The sequence below is a fragment of the Fusarium oxysporum genome, chromosome 5 (genome assembly GCF_000149955.1).
Source record: "Fusarium oxysporum f. sp. lycopersici 4287 chromosome 5, whole genome shotgun sequence".
NCBI lineage: Eukaryota > Fungi > Ascomycota > Sordariomycetes > Hypocreales > Nectriaceae > Fusarium > Fusarium oxysporum.
Genome location: NC_030990.1, coordinates 2023399 through 2035321, shown reverse-complemented (window position 1 = coordinate 2035321; position 11923 = coordinate 2023399). Strand labels below are relative to the sequence as shown.

General features: G+C 48.9%; 3 protein-coding genes across 7 annotated transcripts; all 3 read right to left on the bottom strand.

Moving 5' to 3' along the window:
• Positions 1-2068: 2068 nt before the first annotated feature.
• FOXG_01754 (uncharacterized protein) lies at positions 2069-8168 on the bottom strand. Of its 5 annotated transcripts, none has more exons than XM_018378751.1 (3): positions 7364-8168; positions 3218-7127; positions 2069-3164 (listed from the first exon to the last, which is right to left on the bottom strand). In XM_018378751.1, exons 2-3 carry the CDS (start codon positions 6681-6683, stop codon positions 2929-2931), a joined length of 3702 nt encoding a protein of 1233 aa, XP_018234717.1. In that variant the 5' UTR covers positions 6684-7127; positions 7364-8168; the 3' UTR covers positions 2069-2928. The 5 variants fall into 5 exon arrangements, with proteins under 5 accessions (XP_018234717.1, XP_018234718.1, XP_018234719.1 ...); XM_018378752.1 differs by having other exon boundaries at positions 3218-7120; XM_018378753.1 differs by having other exon boundaries at positions 3218-7132; positions 7364-8096.
• Positions 8169-9361: 1193 nt separating this feature from the next.
• Positions 9362-10220, bottom strand: FOXG_01753 (uncharacterized protein; the record flags this gene model as incomplete). The annotated part of the gene is made up of 2 exons (XM_018378750.1): positions 9362-9778; positions 9831-10220. 2 exons carry the CDS (start codon positions 10218-10220, stop codon positions 9362-9364), a joined length of 807 nt encoding a protein of 268 aa, XP_018234716.1.
• Positions 10221-10601: 381 nt separating this feature from the next.
• Positions 10602-11772, bottom strand: FOXG_01752 (actin like protein 2/3 complex, subunit 2; the record flags this gene model as incomplete). The annotated part of the gene is made up of 5 exons (XM_018378749.1): positions 10602-10684; positions 10735-10884; positions 10935-11357; positions 11411-11652; positions 11711-11772. 5 exons carry the CDS (start codon positions 11770-11772, stop codon positions 10602-10604), a joined length of 960 nt encoding a protein of 319 aa, XP_018234715.1.
• Between the last annotated feature and the right edge of the window lie 151 nt (positions 11773-11923).

Genomic DNA, 11923 nt, shown 5'->3' with positions numbered 1-11923 from the left:
TGTTTTTTCGCCAAGGCGATATGTACGACCACACGTATACCGGTGGTCTGTTGTATGGGATTCTAGCAATTGCCATCATTCACTGGGCAACACAACTACCGCGGCGCTGGCGTTAGAGTAATTTGAAGTGACGGGCTCTATCTTGCATATGGCGAACGTGAACTCCACACCCTCTCGTCCACTATTGCCACCGGCAATGGTCCCTGTAACGCGTTGATCTCATATTGTTCCTTCTGAGCACCTACAGTATCGACGTCGTCCACTATTAGACTACGCGTTGTCTTGGCTTACTGACTAGACGTTGCTGTGGTTGGCTCAGGTGGTGCCCATTGGCATGGAATATCCCGTGTCGTCTCGTGTCGTTCCTCTTACATATTGAGCGCTGCTTGCTAGTCCATCATCTTGTACATATACTCAGAAGACTCAAGATAATAGGTATGGTACTGTACCGTTGGGTGTTGCTAATGATGCCGTGGCGGCGCCGGTAAGGCCCCATTTCCGTGATGCAGTTGGCTTTTCGGACTGCATCCGTCCTTGCAGCTTTCGGCCGGCGCTTGACAATGAAGGAGGGAAGGAAAGAGAAGAGTTTGCGTCATGGAGCATGCTGACTTCAGGTTGGTGTTGATTCTTGGAATCCTGCTTGGGTTGTCATTACTGGGCAGAGGCAGGGAAGAGGTGAACAACCAACCATTAAGTGAACCGCTTTGCCTACCTAACTAGAGACAAACGGAAGAGGGTTGCGGCGGGGTGATAAGGCATGTCTACAGCGTCATCGATCTGCTACTAACTTGAGACTAGGGAGCAATGCCCCTCACAACTCACAAGCCCAAGTAAGGCCTCAGCACAATCGCAGGCAAGGCTGTTTAGTTAGGTTAGGTTAACGTCAGGTAGTTGTCGTTATTGTTTGTGCCTTGTCTTTTGCTACCGCCATTATTAGTCTGCTGTAAGCATTGCATCACACACGGCGGTTCTGTGCTTCCGAGTCTCGCCCAACCACGATGTCTTCACTGAACCCGATCTGATCCACTTTGAAGGAAAACAGAGTTTCCTTGGCACTCATCACAGGGTTCACAGATACGACACTCGACCTTGCTGTGGATATTTGCTATACACGAGATGGCAGTGTGAGTCTTGAGCCCTTGGAAACCCCCCCCTGCTTTATGTATTTCCATGAAGAGGTATCGTGGTGCAGTAGAGTGGGACAGAGAGAGCAATACCACGTTCTGTAACTATGATGTGATGCAAGAGGTATGTATAGACATATGACAAGAGATGCGACACTTGTGGTCTAGGGTAGCCGTAAACAAAGAACTATGGCTACAAATTTAAAATGAATGTACCATCGAGGGGTTGACAGTCCAATAATGTGAACATCTCTGATACGAGACCCTCTCGAAACTCATATGCCTATTAGCTCTAGGCCAGGAACGCCGGTCTTGAGGCACGTCACTTAAGCGGTAGCCGTATTCTAAGCAAGGAGCATCCTCGCAGCGCAGTTGTGTCAAACGTGCATGGCCGCTTGTTCTATTCAGGGACAACCAAAAGACATCGTCCGCCTCACTTATTGACTACCAAATGGAACCAGTCAACTCATTCTGGAGAGTTCCCTTATGTTTTAACCCAGAGTGTTATCCATTTACCGCGACAGAGGAAGCTTGCAAGACAAGCCGGAACAAGATAAGACAAGCTCCCCCCCCCCCCCCCCGGCTGCTACAACACAAAGCTCCAATCGGTGTGGCCTCGGCCACTTGCTTATGAGACAGAGTCAAGGCTCGTCTTAAGAATGGGCTGACACGAGAGCGATGTCGAACCCAAATGCTATGCTACGTAGCATCGCGCATCTGTATAGTCCCACTGAAAGAGCACAAAGAAACAGGCACAAAGGCCAGGATGTTGCAAGAAACACTACAGTTAGTGAATAGGGAGATTCACAAACTCTCCTGCTCAAGAAACAATACCACCAGCAAGTATTATTAAATGGCCCACGGAGTTATGAGCGAATTCGGAGATATAGCCGCAGTTCAAAGTTGTAGATTATGAACCTTGAAGAAAATGGGTATATATATATATGTGTGTGTGTTGGCCTGCTCCTATTCAACCACCAGGGAGAAGTCCGTAGAAATCTTACAGAGACATAATATCTCTTCTCCACAACAAGTCACGTATATGGAAGATGGGAACGTCCAGGAGACTATAACCACTCAAATTAAGCTACTCTAGGTCAGCTGAGTATCATATCACCATGCTCGGTGCTAGATGGCTTCCTCTAACCGCAGCGCCATCGACCAAATCATTCTCAACTAGTGCCATCAGATAACCATCCCGAGCCCTCAAATAATTCAAGTTCTCCTTCCAGCGCCCTCACAGCAACGGAATTTTGAAAGAGGAACAAAGGCACAAAACCTGAGGTCCTCAGCAGTCTAGGGGTCGGAAACTGCGCAGAAGAAGGTAATATACAGCGATAAAAGACGGCATGTCGACAAAGGCACCTATGTATGGGTGTCGACGAGAAAGAATAAACAGGTAGACATTAACCGGTGGGTCATGACCTCATGAAGTGAAGTAAAAAAACAAGAGAAATGCGGTGAGGTACTGAGAGAACAGGTCTCGAAGACGTCGAGGTAAACTGGTTGCCGTTGGAGATGGCCCCCTCCAGAATCCAGCCGAAGTAGGGACTTGGGTTTAAGCCGAAGCTTTTTGAACGATATGGTTTCGACTTTTGGTGTCAAGAGCCCATATGCTCATGCTGGGACCTGTATTGGATCTCCATGTTCGAAAATAGCAATGGACTTCCCTGGTCCGAAAACAATCCCATACACCTTTCCAGAACGCCAAAGGTATCAGATCAGACACGTATGCAGCTTGCTAAAATGACGACATCCCCTAGAAATCGGGAATCTTTTCTTTTCTTTTCTCTTTCTCATTTGCTTAGACACGTGGTGGTGCACCACCTCGCCCGTGACCAAGAGACTCGAGGAGCTCATGAGGCGGGATGTGTCGCATTCCACTGCCCCGGTCGTACATGGACGTAGGTGCAGGGACGTAGCCCTCCCGCTTCTTGCGAATGCGATCGAGAATAATGCCACAAAGGACGAGGAGGAGCATCAGACCAAGCGCGATAGCGAGTCCGATAAGAACCACAAAGCCCAGGGCCATATGCTTCTCTCAACATGGGGTTAGTACGGTTGTTTGGCCACAAGATCGGTGATAAACTTACCTTCTTTGAAGAAACTGTCACGCTGGGTAAAGATGCCAGCAATAGTGCCTGGACCATCACCCGCCTTAATTGTCATCGCATATGGTTGGTATGTTGTGCCGTTGAAGAGAGCTGCCGAGGCAACTCCAAAGTCAGTGATATCGATGGAGCCTGTCAACATCAATACCTGGTTTTTGTCCAACAAGTCGGCAGCTTCGTGATCCTCAGTCACCGAAAAGACCTGCAAGCCGCGTATGATGGTGTCTGAAGAGAGGGAAGGTCCGGCGGTATGCCACTTCTCACCATCATACTTCATTACGAAGACACTGTCATCCTTGAGCGAAGTGCCAGCAACCCAAAGCTGGTCGTAATCGATTGATCCAGGCGCGATGACCGCAACAGGCCCTGGAATGTCTTCGGAACCGGGGAAATTTGACCAGGACTCTGAGTTGGCGTCCCAGCTGGCAAGGAAGCGCTGGTCAGATCCGTTACCGCGGAGATCACCGCCAACAACCAACTGGTTCTTACTCAGCCACAAGAGGCTATAAACGGTACCCTCAAGCTCACTACCTGGACGGCTCCACTGGCCAGAGTTGACATTGTAGGTGCAGAGACCAGGGCAGTCCAATGCACCCGCAGTATCGAACGAGCCGCCAACATAAACGTCACCAGAATCTCCAGGGCGGACGGCAATAGCTGCGACGGTACTGTTGGCCCCCGATACAGAGGCGGGCTGCGAATTGAAAGATTTTGACTCCAGATCATATGAAACAAGGCCACGGATGTCTGTTCCGTCTATGGTGCCGCTGATATCACCACCTGCGAACAAGATACCATTCCGCACAGCGAGTGCGACAAATGTAGAACCATTTGAAATGTCAGAACCAAGTCCAGTGACATTGTCACCCTCAAGAAGAACAATGTTTTGTACCTTATCACCTTTTGTCGACTCGGTCGTGAAATGGCCTGCTAGGATGGTGATGTTGTAATCGTTTTCGTCGTAAAATATACCGGTCACAACGCCTGTGGTGTTTTTATTGAAGGAAGTAATATCTCGACGGCTCAGTGCAGATGAGTTTGATGACGGAGTAGCGGCACGGATCTTGAGAGGGAACTGACCAAGACCATCATCTGAGAGTGTAGCAGCGCCGTTTGTACCGAGTTGTGCGGACGATAGAGCTCCAGCGTACAGAGACCCGCCGTCCATGGGAATATCTAGGACAGCGGCTGTGAGTGAACCATCAAAAGCAGGATAATTGCCGTCAATGTTTTGCAACCAGTTGCCTTGAGAAGCTACCCATATGGCGAAACCATCCACAGAAATGGCATCGTAGTTGTCGAAGGAGTTGCATGAAGAAAATTCTCCTGTGAAAGCGATCACAAGTTCAGGAGTGTCGGCAGTGATGTTGAGCATCAGTGGCACGGCATGCATCACAGGGCCATTGAGGCCAGCTCCTAAAGCACTCCACTTGTCTTCCTTGGTGTCGTATACTGCGACGTTATCCAGGCCGGTCACAGGTCCGTTGGCAGTGTTGGAAAAATCACCGCCGACGTAGAGCTGTGTAGCGTTGAGGTACATAGCGAAGACCTCACCATTCAAACCACCACCAGGCTCCTTCACATCGTCATTTTCGATAATAGCGAGGATGTTGTCGTGATCCTTGGAGGTGAAGTTACCACCAACGTAGGTAGTATTACTATCCGTGACCAAAACGCCTACACCTGAGGCCCTATCAAAACTTGCGCCAAGTTTATTGATAGGGGAGTTCACAATACTGGTGGCATTGACTACTGCTTGCTCAGGATCGAAGTCGAAGAGACCGTTGAGGCCACCAGTAGAGTTGGTAAGAGTGAATTCAACCCTCTGAGCGACAATTGTAAGGGTGTTGACATCTTGACCTGCAAGTGGGCGGAGAGTGACAGAGGGGGTGAATGAACCCGAGCTCTTCTCAATGTATCCGAAATATATCTGATCGTACTTATCAAAATCGTTTGTTTGATATAAAGTCGATGTAAAATTAGTATCCTTATCATTATCACCTGACATGACTCCGGTAATATTAACGCGGCCTCGAGTCGCACAGGTGTCATCAGCTTGACAGCCTGGGGTGTAGATGTTGACAGAATAGTTTCCAGATTCCATGATGTTGGGAAAGAATGTAACAGATACCTTTTCTGGGTCATCGTCACCGTTGAGCTCGGCAGTCAGATACTCGGAGCTGCTCTCTAGTGAGGGAGAAACCTTCCAAGGCCCAGTGTGCGTAGCCGAAGCTGGGTTCTTAACTCCACCACATTTGGGCTCGTTGAAGTCAGTAATAGCATAGGCAAAGATGTCGCTCTGGAACAGCTCGATACTCTCCAGACCACCTCCACTGCCATACCAATCGGAAATAGCAATGCGAAACTTATTCATGCCGACGCGGTTGACAAATGTGAAATCCTGGTAATCTTCATCGTCGCGGAGTGGGCACTCGCTAGTACAGGTGACGTTGTTACCACTCTCAGGATCGACGTAGGTCAAGTTCATGATTCCGTTGATAGGATACGCAAGGAAGCGAAAGGTCTTGGTGCCACGACCCTCCTGGCGCGTGTTCCGAAGTCTGAGCTTGGTAGGCGCAAACCCAAAAGAAAAATCCGCTTCCCAGTACCCTGGCGTGTCGTCTTGCAATAACCAAGGAGTCGAAGAAGAACCGGGGCATACGATGTCCTTGGGATCGGTGCCAGAGGATCCATTTTCGTCCGTAATGTTAGCTGTCGATAGATTGATGACCTGGCTTGAGGAGCCGTTGGGCGTACTCGAGTTTCCAAGACCTGTAAAGGTTCCGCCGAAAATTATGTGTCCGTTAGAAGCTTTTGTGATGGCCTTTACAGGGCCATTGAAGCCAGCAAACGGCAAATTTGTCCATCCATCCGTACCAACCCAGGCAATGGCATTCGTAGAGTTGGCGCCTTTGAAATTGCCACCCACATAGACCGTGTCTCGTTCCTGGTCGCAATATAGAGCGTTGACCTCGCCCTCAATTCCGTCCAAAGGGGTGATCTCGGTCGTGTTTGGGTTGAAGAGAGCAACTGCCTTTGACTGCGTCCCATCCAGGCTCGTGAAATTACCGCCAATTACCACTCCTTGCATATCTCCGTTACTGAGCTGGAACGAGCACATGGCTCTAATCGACGCATCGGTGGATAATATCGAAGCGAACGCGCCGTTGGGCATCGGTGCCAGAAGTGACTCGCTACCGTTGGAGCTGCGAGCGCTCTCTTTTTGTTCCTCGTATTCATAAAGTGAAATTCCATCATAATCTCCAACTATGCCGATCCTGCCCAGGTTAGAGAAGTCTAGATTTGGCGACGGCACAGGATTGAATGTTATGGCATGTATGAGAGATGGCGCCAGAGCTGCTAAAACCGCCAGGCTGGGACCCAGAACGGGACCTAGGCTGTGGCTTTGGCGTGCCGATGGGCTACGCCGTTGGAAAGGTAATCGCATAACTATAAATCGTCACCTAATATCAAAATGGTGTGTCCGGCCTCTGAATCCGTATCGTGTCCCTGCTCAGGGAAGTCAAATGCCGTGGTCGTCGGAATTGAATTTATTCGTGCCTGCATCTCAGGATTAAGTGTGGGCCATATCAAGGGGCGAAGAATCGCGTTTTCAAACGGTCGAGAGCGGGAGTGATGCGAATCGAGGAGAGATATCGTCTGACCAAAAACCCGAAAATGAGAAATTAGGCTCTCTGTAGTCGTGGAGTTTGTCCGTGGTCGAGATTGTGGGAAGAAGAGTCGGTGAATGTATGTAATCGAGGTGGAAAGTCGTAGTTTGAAAGATTTAAGTTGAACAACAGGCAATGCTACTGCAGCACGTATGGGGGAAATTGCTAGCGATGGCGATGCCCGTTCTCTCGACGTGCATTGGATTTCGAGGATCTAGCCACTAGCCTAATGTGGTTAGTTCACTATTTTTATTGTAATGCGGTACCTGAAGCACTTGGTTTGCATGGGTATCGGGTGGGATGACGGCAAACAACAAATCATCAACCGAAATAACAGTGTCGTAATGGATAGAGTGGTGGGAAAAAAGAGCGGACAAGGGCCATATGAAAATAAATTGCATAACCAGAGCAATTCAGTATCATATGTTGTACCCAAGAAGTGTAAGAAAAGACATACCAAGCGGTTTCAAGGTGTACGACTGTGGTACGTATCGCAGCCACGGGTAGTAGAGTGCGCCACCGTACTGATTCAGGAACCAATGAACTTGAGAGGTGCAACCCAGAGTTTAATTATCGGCGAGCTTCGTCCTTGTATCAAGTGATCTCGTCACCGGTAATGATCAATTGACTTTGCAGTTCTTCGTTGAACAGTGAGTTTCTCGCAAGTCCTGTCAACTTCGGAAATGTGGGGTGACGGGATGCCTCTTTAATTGCGTGTCTCGTCAGTCCTGTACGCGTCCGTGTTCTCCGGTCAGGTATTTGAGCGGCGTGTTGGGAAGAATGAGGAATCAGATATCGTGTCTCCAGGTCGACGACGGCTGGAATGCAGAGCTAGGCCACACAAGATGGTTGGGAGATGCCGGATTGCTGCAGCTTGGCGAAAAACCCGGAAGCAAGTCGAGATAAGAAAAGGAAGCGGTATTAATGAGTGCGAATACCGTAGTGTCAGTCGAAGTAATTATTGAACGGTTATGTTGATTGTAGAGTCGACTGGGCGGTGTATTAGGAATAGCACGGTGGCTGTGCTGGGAAATACAAACAATAGAAAGGAGAAGATGAAGAAACAGTGTTTAACGAGTGACAGTTTGCAAGGCAAGGCAAGGCAAAGCGATGCAAAGATAAGTATCCCCTCCTCTCACAGAAGCTCTAATGCTAAGAATTCTCGCGGAGGATGAGGTGAGAATTAGGAGAGAGGGAAGAGTTGATCCCACGTTTAGGTTCGCCTTGGCTTCCAGGGGATAAGTGGAGCTTCTGTTTCTCGCGCCGCAAGCCTGCTAGGAAACTACCACGGGCGCACATGGAATTCATTTACACCCAGTCCATAACAATGGATCTTGGAAATGTCGCAGGCGCTGATGCTGTTCAATACGAGATGTTCTTGCTTCTGCAGGAGGGGCTTGCATGAAGAGTTTGCCGCTGCGTTATCTGCATCATCTGCTGACCTTTGGTCTTCAATTCCTGATCTCGACTTCTGACCGTTGAAGTACTAACCCTTGTCAAGCTATGGCTTGCAAGAAGCAATGGGCTAGGCTTCTTAGGTAGACAATAAAATCTAGCATTAAGAGGCGGTTGTTGCTGCTCCATTTACTTTTTACCTCTAGTCGCGCTAAACTCAGGAGGCTGGTAACAAGGCAAGGATTCTTGGGTGTGGCATCTGGCACCATACCTCTCGTTAAGCCTTATTCCTATCGTATTGTGATAATAAGTGGGTGGCTCTTGAGCATGATGGAACTATTTTAAACTCATATTCCCTTCATTTTGATAGAGCTATGTAGCCCTGAAATGAAGCTTGGAAATAATCCGTCGTGGGGCTGTGGATGTAGATGAATCGATCCAGCTTTACCCACTAAGCAGCGTTATACGAGACATAATAATGGCCCAGTAGAGCAGCGTGCAAACTAGATGATGAGCTACAGATACACAATCGGAAGCAATGGCAGTTGTGTTTTCTTGCTTCTGTCTCATATGGACAACTTTCTGCAACACCACCACAAAGTAATTCACCAGCTGAAACCACTCTGGATCACACCCCTTGCTTAAAACACAACTTCGTTTTCCTTGCCTCTGGCGCCGGGTAAGTCAATGTCCGCCAACGTGTCAGACAACTATTGACTCAGAACTATTCAACGTCCCCAATGCGTTCAAGGTTTCTTTCAATGCATTGATAAGTAAATGCATGTTTCCAGGGCAATGGAAGCTAATTATATGTCTGCTGATCCTACACTCTGCTCAGTTTGACTACCCTAATCTAGTGTTCTGACAGCATGATGAGCTTTTTATATCGCCAAAAATAAACCAGGCATCGACATGGTAAATTTGGCATGCCCATATCCCAACTGATTTTAAACCTTGGTTCATTCTTAATACATTGGATGCTTTTTGGGTATGTCTAAAATGCTACGCAACCCGAATCGAACCATGGTTTTAGAATTATCATAATTCATCCTCGGCATCTTCAAGTGCCGGTTTTTTCTTGGTTAACGCCAGCCCATTTCGTCTTGTAAGCTCTTGGGCTCTCGAAATCCTTGGACTTGCCAGACCACATCCCCTTTCGTTTCTGCTTCGCCTTCGCCTCAGCCCTTTCGTAGATTTTTTGTCGTCCGCCAAACTCAGCCCCTTGCTTGGCTTCGTACGTCGTTGCCATGCCGGCCTTTATCATCTCAAGACCCACGTCCTTGCGAAACAGCCACCGCCGCGTATACACAGTCGCGACGATTCGATCGTACTGATCTCGCCTGTAGACATATGCGCGGACGTTGCGTTTGCTGATGTAGTTACGTAGCCAGGCGAGAGCTTCGGCCGAGAACGGTTGCGCTGGCCGTCCGAAGTGGGCACATTCTGGGGCATCAACGCCGGCAATACGAATTGAAATCTGCCAAAGATTTGTCAGTATGGCGATAGGGTGACTTGGATCGGAAACATACTGTTCGGTCTTTCAACTCTTTGCGAGCTTCAGGAACTTTTCTCAACCAGCCCCAACCCAAAAGTCGACCGCCAGGCGTGTGGAAGAGATGGAAGTTATCACCATCGCCGACGCTGGTAACTCGGCCAAAGATGCTTCGGTTACGAAAGAAATTCGGGCGCACATATGCTGATCCGGGTATTCGGCGGACATAATTTGCATAGATTTGTAGAGCTGCCATGCCAGCGAGCGGGAACAGTACAACAGGCGCCCATTCTCTAGCTGCATCAACAGGTGCTGATCGAATGCGGTTTATCGAGTCGGTCCATGACACATGCTGCCGTTTTGCCTCTTCTTTAAGTTTCTGCTCCTTCTCCTTGTCGGCGTCCCGCGATCCGAACGGCCATATCATTGTCGTGGCGACCCCAGGGTCGTCTTTGCTGATGGTGTATCAAAAAGGTCGGCATGTGTCGGCGCGATCTTGCTCACGATCTAAAGGACCCTTGAAGTTCGATTACCCACCGCTAATTGGGGGATGGTGCCTAAGCCAAGTAACGCGTCAATTAGGTGCCAATATGTGGAACTTGGCAATATCTCTGTATGTAGAAGGCTCATATTCTGCCCAGCTTTTTGATCAATTGATTGTTCTTTGTTGTGGAAATCAAATTGTAGTTTTAACAGTACCATTCGCTTAACTACCAACTACCCGCGACTAACCGCCCTATCTATAGGCTCAACAACTAACTGAATTATTGAACAACGTCAGAGCAGACACCACTAGGGGTGCAGTGTTTTAGTTTCCTTGCACCTTGAAAGTTCTGCCGCTGGCAGTCTTTCTCTCCTTCTCCTCATTCTCGGGGCGAGCACGGCGCAGCACTGAGCACCGTTAGTTATCCAAATGCGCCGATGTAGGGGAAATGATTTACCTTGGAGGAAGTCAGCAGTTCGCTTTCGCATACGCGAGTGAATATAGGCTTTTGAAGCCTTGATATGATAATGGAAGTAATCGCGGAAGGTCTGAATGTGAGAGATGACCTCAGTCATGCGCTGAGGAGTTAGGTGCCGAGGGAAGAGGACTGCAGCTCAATTAGTTATCATGTTGGCGGTATTAGCTGGTAAAACTTACCAAAAGTCACATAACCAATATCTCCAGACCCAGTGTCTTGGACCCCCGGGACACCCTGTAGCTCGAGAGGGGCGTCGTTCCTGAACAAGACCTGGGGGGCATTTTGAATCGCTCTCCTTCGAGCGTCGACGAATTCTTGGATGAACACCTTTCCAAATACTCGATCGGTTTCTTCGCGAAAGACGGTGCTAAAGATGACGGTAACTCGGTCGTGGCTGGCCTTGACGTAGATGGCCTCCTCCTCTCGGTAGTGAATTGCCTTAACTTCGCCTCCCTCTCGAACGCCCTGAGGAGCTTCTTCGGAGGTAAACTTGGAAGCCTCCTCCTTCAATGCGTAATGCTCTTTGTAAGCTTGCTCGAATGGTGCAGCCATAGCGTTGCGCTTCAGGAGAGCGAATTTGAGTGCTAGCTCATTGCGTTCCTCTGTTCAATAGTCAGCATTGTCGGCCTTGACTGTGGAGAGCATATGGCTGTACCCTTTGATTCCGGGAGGTTCTCCAAATCCACAAGAACAGAGAAGTCGAAGCCCGGCTCAACCGATGTCATGTAGTCGCCATACTCGCGCTGGAGAACTTCCTCAGCTCCATACTTGACAAGGTCGGGGAAACATCGTATTTGGATTGAAAGAAGGATCTGGGTCTTAGACTCGGGTGTCGAGATATGGAACGTAACGCCATCAAAGTCGCTGACCGTCTGGTCAATAGAGGCGGGAGGGGCTCTGACGTACAACCTGTGAGCTCTTATTTTTGGAGATAATTGGGTATGCATAATCTTACCCTGAGAAACGTTCCGTCAGGACCGACTGAATAAGCACATTTTGATAGTCTAGCAGAAGCATCTTGTTGGTCGATTTGTATGCTATCCCCTTACTATCTCGTAGCTTAGGTGGTATACTACAGTAGGTGACGCCTGGGTGGTGGGGCTTACGTGGTGAGCCTCAAGCTCCCAGCAGGCACGTGACAAAGAGCTCCTAAGTGGATAACATCCTT